Source organism: Felis catus, chromosome E2 (assembly GCF_018350175.1).
Source record: "Felis catus isolate Fca126 chromosome E2, F.catus_Fca126_mat1.0, whole genome shotgun sequence".
In the NCBI taxonomy this organism is placed as follows: Eukaryota; Metazoa; Chordata; class Mammalia; order Carnivora; family Felidae; genus Felis; species Felis catus.
The window spans coordinates 58,313,192-58,334,216 of NC_058382.1; the positions used below are offsets into that span (position 1 = coordinate 58,313,192).

Consider the following 21,025-nt stretch of genomic DNA (forward strand, 5'->3'; position numbering starts at 1 on the left):
GGCCACGCCCCGGGTCTCACTGAGTCACCCCAGCCGTGACCTCTCCATCGGCAGAAGCGGCTCACAGCCCAGAGTTGCCCATCGTGCAGATGGCAAAGCTGAGGCTCAGGAGGTCAAGTCAGGAGCCCCGGGCACACAGCTGGCAAGGACGCGCCCTGTGCCCCATGCTGCTGCGGCTGCTGCGTAGGCCTGTCTAGGTGGGCTTGGAGAGCCGGAGTGAGGGCTGCAAGCCTGGGGGGAAGCTCCCTCGCTCCTAGACCCACCTCATAGGTGCAGGGGGCACTCGGCGGTCTGTGCCTGAGGCGGGGGCCGCGGGTCGTGTGGACTGTCGGCTTCCAGAAGCCTGGGTGCAGTGGGGGCGCAAGGGGAGAGCCAGCTGGCCCTACCTTTCCCTCTGGAACCAGAGAGCCGCTGGGGGCTTGGTGGTCGGGGAAGGGTCAGGACGCTTCTTAGATTTCCAAGTTGTAACTCGTTCGGTGTCGTAAGAGTCCTCTCCCCTGGTTTTTAGTGCATTCGGAGTCGTGCAGCCTTGGGTGCTAATCCCAGGCCACACCGCTGCCCCTAAAGCAGCGCTTAACCCGGCAGCGGGCCCTGCCCCCTCCCTTGGCCGGGGTGGGGGGCGCACAGCGCCAGCGACCGGCTTCCCGCGCTCCCCCTGACGTGCCAGGGCCGTCCCCGTGCGGCATGCCAGGACCTCGTTCCTTTTCACGGCTGAACGACCTTGCGGCTGGCTGGCACCATCCACCTGTCACTGGGCGTGCGAGGCCGTCCCCCCTTCATCGAGGCGGTGGCGTGTGTCAGTGTGGGCCGTGTACTGGCCGGTCGCCCGCTGTGTTCTCGGCCTGCTCTGGCCTCTGTTCTCCGTCCGCGTGGCTGTGGGCAAGGCTGGGCTGGGCTGGTCCCTCGTCCAGGGCAGCAGAGGGGGATTTGGAAGCCACGGACTGGGGTCCGTGGACATCACGGCCTCCAGCCCCTCTCCCCGGGGCTCCTGTCTCTTCAGGTAACCCCCCCCTCCCCGTGCCCAGGAACGTGTGGTTCCAGCGCCCCCACCCCAGCCGCCAGGCCCACGGTGCCAGCCACACGCAGCCTGGCGCGTCTCCCGCTCCCCTTTGGCCCAAGCTCGCCCCTTCGTTTCTTGGGCTAATGTCTTTTCTCACGTCGTGTCCCAAGGGTGCAGTTCAAACGTTCAATTCAGAGGAAGTATTCCGAGTGCTGTGTGGCTGGCTGTACCCTGAGAGGGGACAGAAGAGAGAAATCAGCCCCTCGGAGGGGCATTTCATCTGTCCCGAGGCTCACGATGCCGCCTTTCCTTTGCAGCCAGGCCGCCCCGGGGGCCGCGTAGGACAGAGATGCCCGCTGTTCCTGAAGGGGCTGTGGGCGCGGCCCAGGGCCTGGACCCGCCTGACCCTCTGGCTCATGTCCTTGCTGGGTGATCTGGGCACCTCACTTTACCTCTCTGAGCCTGTGTTTTCTCAGGTGTCATCCTCCTAGGTTTTGATTCAGGGAGAACATACCAGCGGCCGGCATAGCAACTGTGTGCCAAGTGGGGACCACCGTGGCCGTCATCCCCTACCCCTGACCACCCCCGCCCCCACCACGCCTTCCCTGCCATCGCCTCCTCTGGCCCCGCCCCCACTCCACGGAATTCACGGTCGGTCGCTGAATTGGACCGGACTCTGGGAGTGACCCCGCCCCTCCCCTCTGAGGGTCAGTTGCCACGGCACCTGCCCATCTGCCCCCGAGTCACATGCTTTGTCGGGGCGCCCAGGGTGGCTGCTGTCTCTCCCGGTCCCTCGTCTTTACTCTTTGGGACAAAGGGGCGCCCAGCACAGGGAGTGACCGAGCCCACACTGGCTACTCTTTGGGTCTGACCCCAGTTGGTCGCAGCTGTGCCCGTGGGACCCTCTCTCCGAGACCGGCCAGGGCGCGGCCCCACTGAGCTGAGGCGTCACGTGGGTCCTTCTCCTGATCCTCTGGTGACAAAAAGAACGTCTTCCCGGGTTACTCGACCCACTGTGTCGTCTGGAAGCTACTAGGCCTGCCTTGGCCTGGCCGCCTCCTCCCTGCCTGTCCCCCCACCAGGGCCTCTTCTGGACAGAGACGGTCCCCCCTCCTCCACGGGCACCTGAAGCCCAAGTTTGAGCCTCGAATGAGCCCCAACCTAGGAATCCCAAGACCCCACCGACCTGGGGCAGGTCAGGACCTCTAACCCCCAGAGTGTCCCAACCTCCTCTCTCAGGCCTGCCTCACAGGGCTTCTCAGGCTCCCCAGTGGCCCTGTGCGCCCAGAGATGCTTGTTGAGTGACTGTGTGAGGGCGTGAGTCCGTGCCCGTCAGTCAGGAAACTCCCCCTGGAGTCTGACACCTGCTCTAGGAGCCGCCTTGCTTCCGGGTGGGGGTGGGGGTGCTCCCAGAGGCCCTGACGCTTCCCCTCTGCCCCCTGCAGAGGGCGAGCCCAGGAGCCCGAGTCCCTGCTGTCCCTGAGCACGAGGAAGCAGGGGCCGCGGCTCTGACAAGCTGGGTGGCAATCTGCTCGCGTCCGCGCTGCAGCAGGCGGGCTCCACGACGCATCCTCCGCGCTTGGCGCTTGGCGAAGCGCAAGTCGCCTGGGGCTGTGCGCCTCCCCCCCCCCCCCCCCACCCCGGGAATGCATCGGGCCAGTCCTCACTCGGACTCGCTGCTTGTCCCTGCGTGCCCGGCCCACCCTTCCCACCCTCCGGCTGCCCCACACCCACGCGCCTGTCGAGGCCAGGTTTCTGTGGGCAGCCCGTGCTGTGGCCCCAGGACCCGGCTGTGCCGGGCGGGGTCTCCTCGGGCGGCTTCGGGGGCCCCGGCGAGGCAGAGGGAGCGGGATGGGCTCGGTGGCTGCCCTGGGCTCCGTCGGGTGACCGAGCAGCCTCCGCCAAGCTGGGTGGCCGCCGTTGGGTGGCCAAGCTGGCGGACTTGAGTTTGTAACTCTTCCGGTCCAGGGCCCCAAACGCGGTGCCCCTGTCCAGAAGCTTCCTTCCACCTCATTCCTTGGCTGCCTGCCGCATCTCGTCTCTGGCTCTGCAGGCGGGTCTGGTTACCGGCAGGCCTCGGGCTGCCGGAACCGGGAGCCCCAGGGCCGGCCTGAGGCGGAGGCGGGACTCTGCCCCGCCTGCCCGTGGCCCCCTAGAGTGAGGGCGGGGCTTCCTCTGACACCTGAAATCCTGTTTCAAAGAAAACAGCAGAACAGATCGGCAAAGAGAAGATCCCGCCTAACACGCTGGCCACGTGTGTGTCAGCCGTGCGTTGGCAAGGCTCCCCGGGGTGGCGTTTCCCCGCGGGATCTGCCGCCCCATCTGTCTCCGGGCACAGGTGTGAGCTCGCCGTGCAGGGAGACTTCTGTCTGCGGGGCCCTGGGGACTCTGGAGGCAGGTGGGCAAGGGAGGTCGGGGCTGGAGGAGGGGGGTGGCCAGTGGTGCAGCGGGCCTCCCCCGGCTGTGGTGCTACAACACTGACCTCCCTGGTCACCCGCCACCTCTCCGGAGCCCCCTGCCCTCCGTGTGCCCTACCCCGACAGCGTTGTCGGCAAACGTAGGAGCCCGCTGCCCTTGCCTGCCCACTGGCAAATAATGAGCCCCTGGAAACGGCGTTTCACGAGAAAGACCCACACCCGGCCTTTGCTGCTCTGGGTTTCCCTGACCATCCCGTGATGGTAGATAGGGCCCAGGAACATGCCGGTGGCCGTGCGGTGGGACAGTGTCCTGCACTGTGGAGGTGCGGGTGGGGAGAGCCCCGGGCCCGGAAGCAGGGATACAGCTGCCCCGTGACTCTCTCGGAGCACCTCTCCCCAAACCCACCGGTCGTGGGAGCCGTTGACCCCGGCTGGGCAGGGGCAGCCCTGCGGGCCATCCCTGCCTCCAGGTGCTCCCCGTGGTGTTTGGCCCCTGGAACCTACACACTTCGATTGCAAAGGGCACGGGGCCACCGTTCTGTTCTGTCAGGCACGTTCTGGGGAGACGGACTCTGGGACCGTCCGGGTTCCGTCCACCTGATCCCCCGCCGGCTGGGAGGCTTCCCACGGCCCCTCGGCCTTGCAAGCAAGGGGGGCGTACTGATGGCCAGTCTCCTTTCTGGATCCAAATGGTGCGCGCCCACCAGGCCTGGGTCCCCGAGTCCTGGTTGGAAACAGTGGTGGCCGAGTCCGGGGAGGGCAGAGGGCAGCCCCAGAGCTGCGGTCCCATGCCCTGCGGTCTGCCTGGGGACCACCCGGGGTTGACCTGGGACAGAACAGACTCCGGGAGGGAGAGGAGGGCCCTGGCGAGCCAGGGACACGCAGGGTCCTCGATGCCTCTGCCCCCCACCCACACCCCACCCCCCGGTTGTCGTGGCCGTGGGTCCCGGGTCAGCGCCTGTGCTGGTTGAACCTGGGCACAACCCCGCCGAGCTCGGGTGGCCCAGCAACAGGGACGGAGGACGTCCCAGCGGCCCTGTTTTTCAGGAGACCGGCCTCTCGTCTCGCCCCTGTCGCCGGGAGCCCGCCTTGCCCTCCGTGCCCTGCAGTCGGGGCGGGCGGTGGTCCTGGACGTCCAGCGGGTGGTTGAAACGTTCGTGGCGGGCTCAGCGCGCGTCTAGGAGAGCCAGCGGCCGTCGTGACGCCGTGGTTTCGTTGCCAGGCCTCCCCCCCACCCTCCCCTCCTGAGTCTGGGGTCTCAGCTGTTAATTACACGTGCCCGGCGGCCTCGGCGCTCATCCTCCAAGTCGGGCGGCCGAGGTGACGGCGAGCGCCGCCTCCTGTCATCCCCCAGCCGCACGCGCCCGTGGACCGGCTCCCGCCGCGCGCCTCCAGTTAATTAGGGCGGTCACGGCCTCCTGCCGCAGCGCGAAGCGGGGTCGGGGTGGCCGCTCGCTAATTGTGGGTGCGTGGTCAGGGATCGATCGCCTGTTCTGGCTGGCGAGGGACGCCCGCCGCCCTCCCCCCTCCCCCCAGGGGATTAGGCTGCTAATTGTCGGTGGCCTCCCGGTCCAAGTGCACCTGCGCCCCCAGCTCCCCCGCCCCTCCCCCCTTGGTGATTAGGAATGAGGTTAATCCAGGGAGGCGAGCTAATGGCGGGGCCCCTTCAGAGGGGGGGCTCGGAGGCCGGGAGGGTGGTCTGAGGGAGGAGGGCCCCTGCGACCTGCGGCCCAGAGCCTGGCGCTTGCAGGGCGGGGTGCGAGGCCCCCCCACCAGAGCCCCATCTGCCTTTGACCCCAGCTTTTCCTCCAGGCTCTTGGCAGCCTCTGCCGTGACCGCAGGCCCTCCTGCTGTGTGTGTGTTTTCCTTCCTGTTTTCGGTCCAGAGCACAAACGTCCACCCTCTCTGCCCCCACGAGCTGAGCGGGAGATGAGCTGCGAGAGCAGGAGACACAGCAGCCTCACAGAGCCCAGAGGCGGACACACGCAGATGAAAGGGGTTTCCGCATAGGGTAAAGCAGGAGTCAGCCAGAGGAAGGAACGGAGCCCTGACTCACGGCTGCAGTGTGGACAAACTAAAAAACCGCCGGCTGAGTGAAAGGCCAACGCAGAAGGTTCCACACCATGTGATTCTGTTTGTGGGAACCGCCCGGAGTAGGGACGTCCTTGGAGACCAGACGGATTGGGGGCCGGGGTCTAAAGGGTACAGGGTTCCTGTTTGGGGTGATGGCTGCACAGCTATGAATACGCCGAGGACTGAGGAATTGTGCACTTGAGATGGGGATGGGGGCCGGTTTCTGTGCTGCGGGAATTAGGTCAGTAAAACCATTACAACGCCAGGGGCGCCTGGGGGGCTCAGTCGGTCGGAGCATCTGACTCGTGATTTCCGCTCGGGTCCTCATCTCCCAGTCTGTGAGATCGAGTCCTGCATTGGGTGCAGAGCCTGCTTGGGATTCTGCCTCTCTCTTTCTCCCCCTCCCTCCCTCCCTCCCTCCCTCCCTCCCTCCCTTTCTTTCTCTCCCTCCCTCTCTCTCTCTCCCCCCCCCGCCCCCTCCCTCCCTCTCTGCCTGCCCCCTGCTCTTGCATACTCTTCTGTCTCTAAACAAATAAACTTTAAAAAATAAACGAAAGTTAAAAATCTAAACAGCCTACAGAAAAGTGCATAGACTGAGCATCCAGCAGGACAGGTATCGGGAGTGACCCCACAGGTCAGGAAAAAGCCCCTGCTGTCACGCAGCACCCCCTCCCCAGCGGGTAGGACCGTCTGGATTCTTGGTGGTGTTGGTGGGACCCACCCGCGTGGCCGTGAGGGTTGTGGCTGCTTCCTGTCGTGTCCCCCCCCCCCCCCCCCCGCCGCCGCCCTGGGCGCTTGACCTGATAGCGACTCTGTGTCCTTGTGGCCACGTGCAGGTGGGCGTCGGAGGAGCTCTCTGTGGAGGGCTGGGGGGCGGGTGCTTTGCTGGGTGCGTACCCCTGAAGGGGGAGGGGAGTGCCAGGCCAGGGAGAGAGCTGGCGGCCTGAGAGAGATGTACCCATTTTTCCACAGTTGCACGAACCTGGGTGAGGGTCCACGAGAGCTATTCCAAACCTCAGGGGGGTCACTTTCCAGCCGGGAGCTCCGCTCACAGGGCTGGCCGGATTAGCCTGTGACACCCCACCTGCCCCCTCAGCGGTCCTGAAACTGGCTTTGTAGCAGGGGATGGGGGGTCACCAACTTGACCAGACTAGCTTGTCCTAAAACCCCAGAAGCTGTCCCCACTGGGAAGGGAGGGTGGCCAGCGTGTGATATTGGCTCTCCCCCGGTGGTCATGACATCTGACCCAGCTAGCTGGGGCTGGCCTGGCCGACTGGGGCTTGCAGCATTCTTGGGGTGTGGGCCGTGGTTGCTGCTTCATCTGGGGGGGACTCGGGGTCGCAGTTCAGGGCCAGCAGCCCTCGGGCAGCTCCTTCCTGCCCACGTGGTCAGGCACTGACAGGTGGGATCTGGGAGCACGGGGCTCCCGGCCTCGGTGTTGTTACCAATATTGCTAGCAGAACGAGCTGCTGGGCCGCTCTGGGGCTTGGCCTGTGGGGTTGGGGCGAGGTGTCTCCCCGTGGGGCTGCTTTGTACAGTTGCCCATGCTGTGCACAAGCCTAGGGAGTCACGTTGAGGAGTCCTGGATGGAAGCACCTTGCTTAGGGCAAGGCTCTGTCTTGATGTCCCTGGGGCCTTGATGTCCGGCCGCTCTGCTTCCTGGTTATGCTGCTGAGGCCACGCGGGGCCACGTTCCCAGGGCCTCTGGGGCAGAGAGGAGAGATGGCCCCACGGTGCCGCCCTGGCAGCCGCGCGGCTGTCTGCGCCCGCGAGCCGGAGACTGCCCTGCCTCCCCCTCAACACAGAGGTTCCATTTGGTAACGTGAGCGTGGCCGCTTGAGATGGTGTGGAGACAAGGGTCCCTCGGCCCCGGGAACGAGGCACGTTTGGAGCGAAATCCAGGAGGACGCCTGCGAACAGACGGGATTCTCCTTCTGCGAGGGGTTGTCTCTGCCGACGCTGCTCCCTCTCTCCCTCGACCCGCGTGGGGCGCTTGCGGACAGAGTGGGCCATCTGAGCCCTTCAGAAGGGTCAGCGTTTGCCCTTTGAGTCCGCGAGCAAGACGGGGCGTCCCCGGGCCGCGTGTGATTGTCCGCGTCCCGGCTGGTGGAGCACGTGGCCGCCTGGGCCCCCGCATCCCACCACCCACCCCACCCCACCCCCCCCGTGGCCACAGGCGAGCGTGTGCCCCTTGCCCGCCCGGCGCGAGGGCGTCCCAGGCAGCCCCAGCCGCGGTTTGTGCTTTGAGATGCTGTGCCGTCTGCCCGGGGTCCGTGTCGGCCGTCCGTGATGGGGGTGGGGACCACCGGCGTCATGTGGGCACATGACGGGGGTCTCCCTCCTCCTCAGGGTGCAGGGTGTGTGTGTGTGTTTGTGCGACAAACTTTGTTGAGCCTGGGTGGGGATCTCGGGGACCCCTCCCCCCTGACACTACTGGAGGCCCCAGGGCCGGGACGTGCCTGAGTCACAGGGAGGTCAAGGCTGGTGCCTGCTGGAGGTGGGGACCCGGGAGCAGGACGCACTTGAACACAGTTACTGCCCAGCTCATATGCTCCCCGTCCTGGCCGCCCCTCCCGGGGGAGCAGCCGGCCAGCTTGGCCGTGCACCCGAGCTTTCTCCCTTGGGACCCCAGAATGCTCCCCCCACCCCCGGGCCCTGCCCTCCCCACCCTCCATGCCCTCTAGAAACGCCGGGTCCCTCGCTTCCTGACTCTGCCCACCCCATCCCACCTCCGGGGGGACCTCCGCTGGGTGTGACGTTGGGGTACAGGATTCCTTTTGGGGGACAGAAGCGATCTGGAGTCAGGTAGCAGCGATGATTGCACAACCCAGTGAATGTGCTAGAAGCCACCAGCCTCTACGCTTTAAATGGCAAATTAGGTCTCAGTTTTTAAAATTCGAGAATAGGCTGCCGTTGATACTTGAGAAACGAAAAAGAAAGCGTCCCTCGGCCGCTTCTCTGTGTCCCTGCCTCGTGCCCGGCCCATCCAGCCCTGTGACCGTTGCTCTGCTGGCCGCTCGGGCATCCTGCGTGCCCTGCCTTTTCCTGCAGCCCCTCTACCTGCAAGCAGAGGGCTCGGGGCCTGTTATGAGCTGGGGGGGGAGGGGGGGTTCTGGCTCTGGCCTCATGGAGGGGGGGTCCGGTCCGGTCCGGCTGCTGTGTTGACCGGGCCCCACCCAGCCAGGGGCAGCCCCCGACGGCGCACATCCTGCCTGTGTGATGTGGGACGTGGGCCCGTGGCCCCGAGCTGCGATGGGACACGTCTCTCGTGTTGGGGCCCGTGTCTCCGTCAGCGTCCGAGGGGGCGGCCCTTCCTGCCTACCCTCGCCTCGGGCTGGGGCTTGGGTGAGGGGCGCTGGGCCGCGAAGCCAGAGAGGGAGTGCGGCGCGGCCCGAGGTGGCCGGGGAAGCAGGTTCCCTGCCTGTCCGCCGGCTGCGTGGGGCTGGGGACGGCCGGAGCCCTCCGTGGGCGTGGCCCCCGCTCAGCCTCCCGCGTCCTTCTCCCGCAGGGTCTTCGCTGAGCAGCGAGTCGTCCCCCGTGTCCTCACCGGCCACCAACCACAGCTCTCCCGCCAGCACGCCCAAGCGCGTGCCCATGGGCCCCGTCATCGTCCCCCCTGGGGGCCACAGTGTGCCCAGCACACCCCCCGTGGTGACCATCGCCCCGACCAAGACTGTCAATGGCGTCTGGAGGAGTGAGAACCGACAGGTGAGCCGGGGGGCGGCCGGGGTGGGGGGCATAGCTGCCGGGAAGGGGGGGCCCGTCTCAGGATTGCGGCCGCTCGCCCTGACTCGCTCTCGTGAGCCCGATCCCCGTGCGGGGCAGGGCGACGGGACACCCGCCCGGAGAGCCGGTTGTTGGAAGAGAATCCCCGGGCTTCAGTCAGGCCGCCAGCACCGAGAACCCCTCCAGGGGCTCCCGCGACAGGTTTATTCTTTGTGTCCCCCGAGGCTGGGGGTCTGAGACCCCGGCACCGGCTTCCTCCCGAGGCCTCTCTCTCTGGCCTGTAGACGCCGTCTTCTCATCCGGGGCCTGGTCTGCTTTCTCTGACGACACGGGTCCTGTGGGATCGGGGCCCACCCGAATGACCTCACCTTTAGTTACCTCCTCCAAGGCCCCGTCTCCAACATGCTCCCAGGGTTGGCACTCCACCGTGAGAAGTTGAGGGGGACACGGCTCAGTCCGGAGCCCCGCGTGAGCCCCGCGTGAGGTGCTTCACAGGTGGCAAAGGTGACACAGGGTGGCTGCTCTGATTACCTGCCACTCGAACACGGGACGGAAGTGGGGAAAAGGCCGCTGGGTGTTCTCGTGTGTCCCTCTTTCCTGTTTCTGTCCTGGCGTCTGAAGGCCCCGCACTTGGGGTTCCCCTGGGTGTGGCTGTTGCCACGGTGTCCTGCCAGTGCGGGAGGCCTGGGAGGGTTCCTTTGTTCCTGCCTCGGCTGACCCCCCACCCTCACCCGGGTACCCCTAACCGAGGGGGGGGGGGCGGAGCAGGGGTGAGAGGATACTTCCGGGCTTTTCTGCTGAGTCCCCAGAGCAGTGGTAGTACTTAGAAATACTAGTTAAGCGACCGACTTGGGCTCAGGTCATGATCTCACAGTCCGTGGGTTCGAGCCCCGCATCGGGCTCTGTGCTGACTGCTCAGAGCCTGGAGCCTGTTTCCGATTCTGTGTCTCCCTCTCTCTCTGCCCCTCCCCTGCTCGTACTCTGTCTGTCTGTCTGTCTGTCTCTCTCTCTCTCTCTCTCTCTCTCTCAAAAGTAAACATAAAAAAAAAATACCAGCTAAACGACAAGACAAGTGGAAGAGGGGAGTCCGTTGGGCACCAGCCTCCCCCCACCCCTACCCCCTGGTCATCCAGTAGATAGTACATCTGCCTTTCCTCTGCCCTGGGGGTGGGAGGTAGCCAGCCTCTGTCCACAGAGGGGGTGGGGGTGACCCTCGGGCAGGGTGAGGACCCTCCTGGGTGTGGCCCTGGCTTGGCCCCGTGTCCGAGGTGGCCATTGCTTAGCCCTCTGTGCAGTTTGAGAGCGGGAGAGACCAGGTGGGGCCTGGCGGGCAGATTCCAGCCAGAGGGGTTTGGAGACCCCTGAGCTGCCCCTGGGTCTGGTTCGAGGGAGGGTCGTGTCTTCCCGGGGACCTTCTGCCTCCGGAGGGACTCTTTGCCTCTCGCTGTCGGCCGCCTGGCGATCCACCTTGACCTCAGGGCCCCAGCCACCCGACTCGGATCCTGACTCGTCACCACTCCTTGCCTCTCCCGGACTCACTCGGCCCCGGGTCGTTTCCGGATCCCGCCCTGTCCCTGGCTCAGCACTGGCCGGTGACAGCCGCTGTGGGACGCCTGCTGCCTCCCCCTCCTCTGGCACCTGTGCCCTGGCACCCCGCGGAGGGTCCTGACTGCCTCAGAAGCGTTTAGTAGCCCCAGAGAAAGGGCCGTGATGGATCTGCTCCGGCCATTTACCACCACGGCGCTTAATGAAACACTAATGCCACCAGGGAGGGCAGCGGGAAGGGAACTGCATTAGCAGATGATGTATGGCTCATCAGCTTCTCACAAAGGCTCAGTGGAGAATGTAATCCTTCTGGGGAGGGGAGGCGGGGAGGGGAGGCGGCGAGGGGAGCCGCTTCCCCAAGTGGTGGCACAGGAGTGGGGGGGGGGATCCCGCAAGGTGGGGAGGCGTGGGGCGGGGCCCTGGGCCTGTCACCGGGGTCGCCAGGGCCCTGTTTCCCAGGTAGTGGGAGCTGCAGAGGACAGCTGAAATGAAAAATGGTCTATTTTCGGGCTAACAGAGCATGTCGGGCCTGTCTGCCTGGAGCCCTCTCTCTAATCACCAGAGAAGGATTTTCCTCCCTCCCGCCCACCCCCTTGCGGCCCTTTCACCTCCGCGGCTGTGCCTGCGGCCGCAGCCCTGAAACAAAAGCCGCCCCCAGATGCTCCCTGCCGCTCGTCTGTCTGCCAGGGCGGCGGTGGGAGCCCGGCGCGCTCCTGGGGTGCCCCGCGGTGGCCTGGCCCCGGTTGGGGGCTGCGCCCTGGACCCCGGGGCAGCCCCTGCGCGCCCCCAGAGGGCCGCCCCCGTTCCCAGGTGCCTGTCGCAAGCGTGGCCGGGCTCCAGCCAGACGGAAGGCGTGTGGGTCCGGCCCGTCGCACCCCCTGCTCGCCCGCCAGCCCCTCCCCCAGGCTCTCCAGCGCCTTGTTTGTCCTCTGCCGCCGGGAAGGTGCCATCTGGCCCGGCCGCCTGCAAGCAGGGCTTTGTCCCGCTGAGGGGGAGAAGGGGCGGCCGGGGCCGGTGCGCTGGGGGCCCCTCCCGCGTGGCAGGGGCCGCCCTGGGGGCACTTGCCTCTGCCGTTGATTCTGCGAGCGGTGGCTGACGCACGTGGAGGCGGGTGACGGCCTGGTTTGGGGAGAGCCGCCCGGAGCTTCTCCCCAGATGTTGTTCTAGGGTCCAGGACCCCCTCCGAGGATTCTGTGGTCCTGGGTGGATGGCCCAGCACTCCCCCCCCCCCGCCCCCGGCTGCCACCTCTGTCCTGCTCTGGCCCAGGGGGGCGGGGGTTGTCCTGGCCAGCCTGAGGGCAGCGTCCAGGGTGCCTGGAGTCCCCTTCAGTGCCGGGCACCCCCTGTTCAGTCCGTCCCAGACCACGGGCACAGGGCCTCCTCCGGCCCACAGTGGCCCCCGTGAGGCCAGAGCGTGGCAGCAGGTGGGTGTGGGGGCTCGTGCAAGCCTGCCCCGCACCAGGTGGTGGGCGTGTGGGCAGACCCGGCAAGCCCTGACCTGGCAAAGGCTCCTGAGACGCTGGTGTGGGCGGGCGACCGGCTGCCGCTTCACCCTCCTCGCCTCCGTTTCCGCCCGTCCGTCCCTGTCACGCTAGGAGCCGGCGCTGCGATTGGGACGCTTGACAGATGGGGAAACCGAGGCACGGGGCCGTTATGGGTCTCATCCGGGGTCTCCAGAACCGGACAGGAGCCGTCTTCAATAAGGCTGTGGGGGGAGCCCACCCTGCTGTCCACATAGGTGTGGGCCCTTGTATAGAAGTCTCTGGAAAATCGGGGGCTGGGAGTTCTGGGCTGCTCGCTCGGACCTCGGGTGTGGGTGTGGGTGCGTGTGTCCCCCCCCGCCTCGACACCTGCCATGTGAACTGCCCCCCCCCCTTCGGGGAAGGGCGAGTCGGAATTCGCGAACCTGCAAGGACCCCGCCGTGAGCGGAGGGGCCGTGCCAGCGTGTGGGAAGGAACAGATGTTGCCGCTCATTAAAAATTCCAATCAGCGGCCTGTCTCCTTCAATTAATTATCACTGATGTGTCTTCTGGAGGACCGGGGAGGGCGCGGCGGCCTGGCACCGGCCTGCCGGGTAGATGTGCCTGACGGCCGGGGCCTCCTTGCCTGGCCCCCGCCGTCCGCTCCTGCCCCACCTCGCGTGCGGGCCTGAGGCGGCTGCTGGGGTCAGAGGGCACGGCCGCGGAGATGAACTTGGGGCTCCGCTGCTCACACCCCCCAACCGAGCCGGAGGGCCTCGGGCGTGGGGGAGGGTCTGGGGAGCGGGAGCATCTTCTCGGCACCGGGCTCGGCCTCCAGATGCCCGGCGGTCCACTCCTGGACGCGTCCCTCAGCCTGCCAGCTCCTGGAGACCGTCAAAGGGCCGTGGCTCCCTGTCGTTTTAGGGGTGCCTGGTGTTTCGTGACATGGCGGGAACACCGTGGTTTGCGGGTTGACTGGCCTGCGCTCGACCCCCCTGAGCCCCGCCTGCTTTCTCCTGGCCCTGGTTTTCGGTCTGCTGATGGGCGCGGCCAGACCTGACGCCCAGGGGAGAGCCCGGCACCACAGCCCGTGCCCTCTCTTCTCACCTTGCCGCCGCCTCCGTGCAGCGCGTTTGGGTAGAGACCCTCCAGGAAGGCGCACCTCAGAGCGGGCGCCGAAACCTGGCCCGGCGCCCCTGCCTGACTCCCGCTCTCTGTCCTCCAGCAGGACGCCGGCTCTCGGGGCGGCGGCGGCGGTCGGGAGCGCCTCATCGTGGAGCCCCCGCTGCCCCAGGAGAAGGCGGGGGGCCCCGCCATCCCCTCCCACCTGCTCAGCACCCCCTACCCTTTCGGCATCTCCCCCAGCTCCGTGGTGCAAGACTCGCGCTTCCCACCGCTCAAGTAAGTGTGGATCGGGGGCTGGGGGTGCAGGGGCTGCAGCGGGCACGTGCGCCTGGGGTCTGGATCCCGGGGGCCCCGGGGCGCCTCCCGGCCGTGGGTGGCAAGCCCGTGCCCGCTGCCGAACGGCGAGGGCCACGCAGGCCCCAGGAGCCAGCAGTACCTGCCCGCCTCTCGTCAGCGGGTTCCCCGCCCTCCGCCGTCCTTCCCTCATCCACCCGTCCCCGCCCCCGCAGCCTGCAGCGGCCTGTGCACCACGTGGTGCCCCCGAGTACCGTGACCGAGGACTACCTGAGGAGCTTCCGGCCCTACCACACCACCGAGGACCTCCGCATGACCTCCCTGCCTCCCCTGGGCCTGGACCCGGCCGCCGCGGCCGCCGCCTACTATCACCCCAGCTACCTGGCCCCGCACCCCTTCCCCCACCCAGCCTTCAGGTGAGACGCCCCAGTGAGTCCTCCGGGGCCGTCCCCCCACGTGGCCTCACGTCCTGGGGCCGGGCTCTGCGTCTCGAGCAGCCCCCGAACCTTCCAAGTTGGCTGCTGGCCCGTGGCGGGAAGCCCCCCCCCGCCCCCTGTGCCGCCAGTTCCCCTCTGGCTGGCTGTTTCACTGGCAGCCCGGCACACGGCCTCGCTCAGACGAGGGGCCCTTTGCCGCGTGACGGAGAAGCCCCAGGGGGAGTGTGCCCCTCGTCTCTGCTCTGTGTAGGGGCTTCCCGAATCCCGACCCGGCGAGTTACGGGGAGCGGGCTGCTGCTCGCGTGGGGCCTCGGACCTCGAGCTGCTGTTGCCCAGCGGCCCTTCGGGCGGGGGCTTTGGGGCTGGCCGCGGCCGTGGCCTCTGCCTGCGGGGCCTGTGTAGGCTCGCGGCCCTCCTGCCCTGTCCCCCGCGCTCACGGCACCGCATGCCTGCTGACGGGGCCGGGGTTTATTTGCTTTGCCTTTGCTTCTCACTCGGCCCCGTCTTCCCTGCACAGGATGGACGACTCCTACTGCTTGTCAGCCCTACGGTCCCCCTTCTACCCCATCCCCACGCCCGGCTCCCTGCCCCCGCTGCACCCATCGGCTATGCATCTCCACCTGTCCGGGGTCCGCTACCCCCCCGAGCTCTCCCACTCGTCCCTGGCGGCGCTGCACTCGGAGCGGATGTCCAGCCTCAGTGCCGAGAGGTAAGCCGCGTGCCGGCCTGGGGCGGCCCCCCGCGCTTGCCGCCGCGACAGCGGCTAGGCCAGCGCCCGTGTCCGCGGTCTCCTCGCCCGCAAGGTGGGGGCGGTGGCGGGGGCCCGGCGGCTCTGCGGTCGAGCGCCCGGTGAGGCTTGGGGGGCTGGCGGCGGCACGCGGCCCAGAGCCCTCCGAGTCCCTCGGGGGTTAACGAGAGCGGGGCCCCGCGCGCCTGCTCCCGCCGTGCAGGTCGGGCCGCCGGGGTCCCGCTCCCGGGAGTTGTCGCTGGGGGCCCGTGTCCGGTCCCCTCTGGGTCCGCGCGGGCCGTCACCAGCTGTTCCCGTTTGCCCGCAGGCTACAGCTGGACGAGGAGCTGAGGCGCGAGCGGGAGCGGGAAGCTGACCGCGAGCGCGAGAAGGAGCGCGAGCGGGAGAAGGAGCGCGAGCGCGAGAAGGAGCTGGAACGGGAGCGGGAGAAGGAGCGCGAGCGGGAGCTGGAGCGCCAGCGGGAGCAGCGGGCCCGCGAGAAGGAGCTGCTGGCGGCCAAGGCGCTGGAGCCGGCCTTCCTGCCCGTGGCCGAGCTGCACGGGCTGCGGAGCCACGCCGCGGAGGAGCGGGCCAAGCCCTCGGAGCAGCTGACCCCCACGCGCCCAGGTACCGCGGCGGGCAGCTGCCGGCCTCACCGCGTGGCCCTCCCCGGGCCACAGCCTCGAGGTGGCCGCCGAGCAGGGCGCGAGCGGGGCAGGGACGCGCCCTGGTAGTGAAGTGCGGCGAAAGCGTTAGGAGGTGGCGGATGAGTTTTGAGGCTTTTCTTCTTTAAACCCACTTTGTTTCGCTGCGAGTACACGCGATCAGACTTTTACAAGGGCTTGTGCACGACGGGCAGGCTCGCGTCACTCTGGAGAATCCGGTCTGCTCTCGTGAGCCGGCGCCTGCCTGCTCAGTCCGGCACCTGGCGGGGCCGCCCGAGAGCAGCGCCCGCCACCGAGTGTCCAGGGGTGGGGCGGGGGGGGGGGGAGGGTGTCTTCCTGGAAGGGCGGCAGGAGAGCAGGGGAGGCTCCGGCTGGGCCCGGGGCGCCGCGGTCCTGCCCTGACGGCCTTCCCCCCCCCACAGAGAAGCTGAAGGAGGCAGGTCTGCAAGCCCCGAAGCCCGTGCAGCACCCCTTGCACCCGACGCCCACCCCCCACCACAGCGTGCCCAGCCTCCTCTCCAACCACAGCATCTTCTCGCTGCCGGGCAGCAGCGCGGCCACGGCCCTGCTGATCCAGCGCACCAACGAGGAGGAGAAGTGGCTGGCGCGGCAGCGGAGGCTGCGGCAGGAGAAAGAGGACCGGCAGTCCCAGGTGTCCGAGTTCCGGCAGCAGGTGCTGGAGCAGCACCTGGACATGGGCCGGCCCCCGGCGCCCACGGAGGCGGAGCACAGGCCCGACAGCGCCAGGTGGGGCCCCCAGGAGGGAAGGGGGGGTCCGCACGCTGGCGCTCGCCCGCGGCCTGCCGTTCGCCCGGCTTCCCGGGTGCTTCCGCTCGTCCCTGCTCTGACCCCGTGAGGAGGTTGAGTCTCCGAGCGGGGAAAGGAGGCGCTCGGAGGGGCCTGTCCCCGAGAAACGGCACCGGCCGGAGCCAGGGCCTTCCCGCAGAGCCCAGCTGTGTCCCTACAGGGATGGTCGTGACACTTGGGCGGGGGGGGGGGGGGGGGGGGGCTGAGAGATTTAATTGACAATTATACCCATTCTTTCCATCTTTCTCTGCTTTCAAGCACAAACGTTTTTTTAATGAGAATAACGGGGACTGCGTTTAATTTTTATTTCAATAAGAAATCAAGTTTGTTGCTGTTGTAATAGCCATTTGCCAGCCCCGGATTCCCCGGGAGGCCGTCCCTGGGTCCCCCAGCTGGGGACAAGTCTTGCCTTGTGAGCTGGGCCCCTTCTTACCCTCACAGCTGCACCCTGAGCCCCCCCACCTGTCGGTCTGGCTGTCGCCTAGTGTCTCCTGTCCCATCCTCCGTCCCCCTCATCGGCCAGAGTTGGGGGAGAGGCCCAGGCCACGTCTCAGGGACACGGGATACTAGACGCCCGTTCTCTCAGTTATGCACAAAGGAGGATGGGTGGGGAGGTCTGTGGAATGTTTTCCGGCTCTCGGCGTCTGGGATGCTGTCTGGGTCGGAGGCTCTTGGAACGTCCACGTGCTCCTTCCCTCTTTCGCTCGGCTGGGCTGGTGTGACTGGGGGTACGTGGTAGCAGGGCCCTCCGCCCCGGCTGAGTGTCCCCGCAGCCGGCAGCCTGCAGCGAGGGTCCCCTCTGCTTCTCTGAGGCCCCACAGAGGCCAGGTCTCTGAGCCCTCTCACACCCCGGGGCCTGGAGAGCAGCCAGCGCCCCTCGACACCTCCTGATCAAACCTGGGTGTTCTGGCTCCCACGGGCGTCTTCCTCTGCCCGAGGCCACAGGATCCCAGCCGCGCTGCCGCCGTGAGCCTCCCTCCGCCTCAGGATCTAGCAGGCCTCCTGGCCTCCGTGGTCCCAGCTTGCTCGGCCTTACAGAGGCGTGAACTTGACATCTGACGGGCCCTTGTGTTCTGAGTTAGAAAACCATTCAGTGTTTGGCTCTGGGGCATGAAATATTATCCCACTGACGGGTTTTCCTTGGCTTGTTTACTTAAGGACACACGGCTTCTAGATACAGTTCCCTCTTGTCCTCTGCTGATCCCAGGTGCCGTGGCCTTGGGGTTTTCTCCCAGCCTGTGTTTGGGAGTCACGTGGTGGCTGTGGTGAAATGTCCCCCCTCCTTGGCCAGAGCCCCAGGGCCCTGCTAGGACAGTGGCAGAGCGTCTAGCGGGTGGAAGGTCCCTTCCAGGTCCCACCCCGCCTGAACGTCAGGGGCGCGATGCCCCGGCCGGTGCCTGGGCTCCCTGAAGCCCCGGTGGGTGTGGCTTCTGCTCTGGGGCCCCGTGGGGTTGCCGCCCTTGCTGCTGGGGAGCCCTGGGGTTGAGCGACAGCACAGACCGGTACTAGCTGTGAGGGTCTCCCCCAAAGCCGGCCTCCCCCACCCCACTGGGCTGGGCAGGCACCTGCGGGAGGAGAGTGGCACGTCTGGGGGTGGGTACAGCTAATAAGACCACGCCCGTGGCGTGGTGTGGCGTGGGAACCTTGTTGTCCTCTCCGTGATGGGTCTGCCCGTGGAAAACAAAGAAGGGGGCCTCTCCTCACAGAGTTTCGGGAAGCGGTGGAACAGAATAAGCTAGGTCACGGGTGGGACACGGGAGAGGAAGCAGGTCTGGCCTGAGAGCGTCTGTCTGCAGTCAGCAAGCAGTGTCTAACTTGGAGCCTCTGCGTCCTCTCAGAAGCAGGTCCGCCCGAACCTGCCTTAGCTGTGTGGAGGGCAAGTGGAACCCACAGGCGGTAGCCTGCCCGGTGGCTTGGAAGGGGCTCTCGGGGGAGTTCCCGTCCGGGCCACCCTGAGCCGCCTCTCGCCCCCGGGTGGGCAGCCTGGAGGTGACCGCTGCCACGACTCACGGCCTGCTCCGCTCGCCCCCCAGGCCGGGACCGAACCGTCAGGAGCCGGGCAGCCGAGACCCCCCGCAGCACTTTGGCGGGCCCCCGCCCCTCATCTCGCCCAAGCCCCAGCACCACTCCGTGCCCACGGGCCTCTGGAACCCCGTGTCCCTGATGGACAGCACCCTGGAGACGCGGCGGGCCCCCGAGAGCCACCCCCTGCACAGCCACCCCGCCCCGTTCGAGCCCGGCCGCCAGGCGGCCGTCCCCCTGGTGAAGGTGGAGCGGGTCTACTGCGCGGAGAAGGCCGAGGAGGGGCCCCGGAAGCGAGAGGCCGCCCCCCTGGACAAGTACCAGCCGCCCCCACGGGAGGCGGGAAGCCTGGAGCACCAGGCCTTCGCCCACGGGCCCGCGCCCTTCCTGGCTGAGCTCGAGAAGTCCACGCAGACCCTCCTGGGCCAGCAGCGGGCCCCGCTCTCCCAGCCGGCGCCCTTCGGGGAGCTCCCCGGGCCCCTGAAGCCGGGCTCGCCCTACCGGCCCGCGGCCCCCCGGGGCCCCGACCCCGCCTACATCTACGACGAGTTCCTGCAGCAGCGCCGGAAGCTGGTCAGCAAGCTGGACCTGGAGGAGCGCAGGCGGCGAGAAGCCCAGGAGAAAGGTGGGGTGTCCCTGGGGGCCCTGACCTCCCGGGACCGGGGGCGCCCGCCACCCCGCACCCCCGTTCCCGCTTCCCGCTGCTCGCGAGACAGACCGGGGGCCCTGCCGGCGCTGTTCTGGCGCAGACTGTCCCGAAAAAGCCAAATGGGAGACGGTTCCACAGACACGCGTTTCATAAGTGAGGAACCGAGGCTGACGAGACGGTTTTAAATATTAATCGTCCGGCATAACAGGGGAGGAGGCTGTCGGCAGAGCAGGCCTGGGCCCGGCGGGGGCTCCTCACGGGGGTGGGGGTGGGGCAGGAGGTCTGGCCCCTCCTCCTCCCACAGGGGTCGGGGTTCAGCCAGCGGGCCCGGGGTGAGAGCGGCTGTCGTCCCCCCCCCCCCCCCGCACCTGCACACCCTGTCAGCCCAGGAGGCGTCGGGGGCTGCTCCAGAACAATGTCTTTTCTCTTGCTGGAAACCACCGGTCCTGTTGAAGTCAGCCTCTTAGCCAGAAGCTGGGGCCAAGGCCAAGTTTTCCCGGCTTGTTGGGCTAGGCTAGGCTCAGGGCCCAAGAAGTATTTCCCTCCGCCACTTGCCTTGTGAGGGAGGACGAGGGGGTGCCCCGGGGTGCAGGGGTGCTGCTCTCCACGTGTGTGTGCCCTGAGCCTTCGGTGGGGACTTGAGCGTGCCTGTCCCCTCCTGAGTAGTGGACCCAGATGGCAGGAGGGACTGGATGTGCACGAGTGGCCTTGGGTTGCCGAGCACACAGCCCCAGGCCTGTGTGACGAATGTCCCTGCAGAGGGGGGATCCGCTCAGGCCGCCTCAGCCTGGTCACCTGGGATCCGAGGGAAGCCTGACGCCTGCCTCCTGCGTTTCCCACTGCCCCCCTCCCTCCCCCCCGCCTCGAAGTCCTAGGACTAGGGGTTAATGCACGTTTACAGCTGGGGTAAAAGGAGTCTGGGTCATGGGGTGCGCAGAGGGGCCGGCAGGGCTTGGGCTGAGGGGGTGCATCTGCACACACGTCCCAGAGACGCCCCGCCTGTGCGTCCGCCCGAGCCGAGGCTCCCGGCCTGGCTGAACGGGGCCGTTCTCGCTGCCAGGGTACTACTACGACCTGGACGACTCGTACGACGAGAGCGATGAGGACGAGGTCAGGGCCCACCTCCGCTGCGTGGCCGAGCAGCCGCCGCTCAAGCTGGACACGTCCTCCGAGGTATCTGGGATCCCCTCCCCGCCGGGCCAGGGGCTGGGCTGCGGGCGCCCCCATCAGTGCCTGCTCCTTGGCCTTGCTCCCACCGTCCCGGTCAGCCCCACACCTACGGGACCCCTGCACTCCGACTGCCACCCCCCCCCCCCCCCGCCCCACCCTGGCGAGCCGTCGGCCCCGAGTTCGCCCGCGCGTGGGCTTCAAGGACTCCAGGAGGGCCCCTGGGACGGTGGAAGCAGGCCACGGCCGGGGCTTTCAGACTCCTTTGTTTTCTTTCCCGATCTAGAAGCTAGAGTTTTTGCAACTTTTTGGCTTGACCACCCAACAGCAGAAGGAGGAATTGTTGACCCAGAAGCGGAGGAAGCGGCGGCGGATGCTGAGAGAGAGAAGCCCGTCGCCCCCGACGGTTCAGAACAAGCGGCAGACGCCTTCGCCGAGACTCGCACTGTCCACGCGCTACAGCCCCGACGACATGAACAACAGCCCCAACTTCGAGGAGAAGAAGAAGTTCCTGACGATCTTCAACCTGACTCACGTCAGTGCCGAGAAGAGGAAAGGTAGGACCGGGCGCGGGGCTCGCGGGCGGCCACGAGACTGCGGAGAGGCAGGGGCCGTGGGCCCCCGGGGGATGTCCCGCACCTCGCTCTTGGTGGAATCTGAGAACACGGGGGCCCGGGGCTCTCTCGGTTCCCTCCGGCGCCAGGGAGGCAGCCGCTCGGCTCTCACGCGCCTGCCCCGGGGTCTGTCCCGCATCTAACTTCTCTCCATCCCAGACGCAGATTGCCCTGGTCAAAGCGCGTTTGCTCTTGTCGTGTCCCGGGTGGAACGGAAGGCTTGGGGGGGGGGGGGGTTCTGTATGCAAAAGTCGCTGCGAGCTGGACTTGCAGTCAAGCCACTCTTGTCACTCGTC

The 21,025-nt window shown here is 67.4% G+C and overlaps 1 protein-coding gene across 4 annotated transcripts in view; it reads left to right on the forward strand.

The window, feature by feature from the left end:
- Positions 1 to 21,025, forward strand: part of GSE1 (Gse1 coiled-coil protein) — a 390,912-nt gene that overhangs the window by 359,114 nt on the left and 10,773 nt on the right. For 2 of the 4 annotated variants that reach the window (XM_045046605.1, XM_045046601.1), the window contains exons 3-11: positions 8,999 to 9,198; positions 13,448 to 13,623; positions 13,857 to 14,057; positions 14,596 to 14,787; positions 15,134 to 15,432; positions 15,893 to 16,217; positions 18,311 to 18,924; positions 20,009 to 20,121; positions 20,402 to 20,672. In XM_045046605.1, the coding sequence (XP_044902540.1) occupies positions 8,999 to 9,198; positions 13,448 to 13,623; positions 13,857 to 14,057; positions 14,596 to 14,787; positions 15,134 to 15,432; positions 15,893 to 16,217; positions 18,311 to 18,924; positions 20,009 to 20,121; positions 20,402 to 20,672 (2,391 nt within the window). The remainder of the gene's footprint in view (positions 1 to 8,998; positions 9,199 to 13,447; positions 13,624 to 13,856; positions 14,058 to 14,595; positions 14,788 to 15,133; positions 15,433 to 15,892; positions 16,218 to 18,310; positions 18,925 to 20,008; positions 20,122 to 20,401; positions 20,673 to 21,025) is intronic. The other 2 variants (XM_045046604.1, XM_045046602.1) reach the window with 2 other exon arrangements.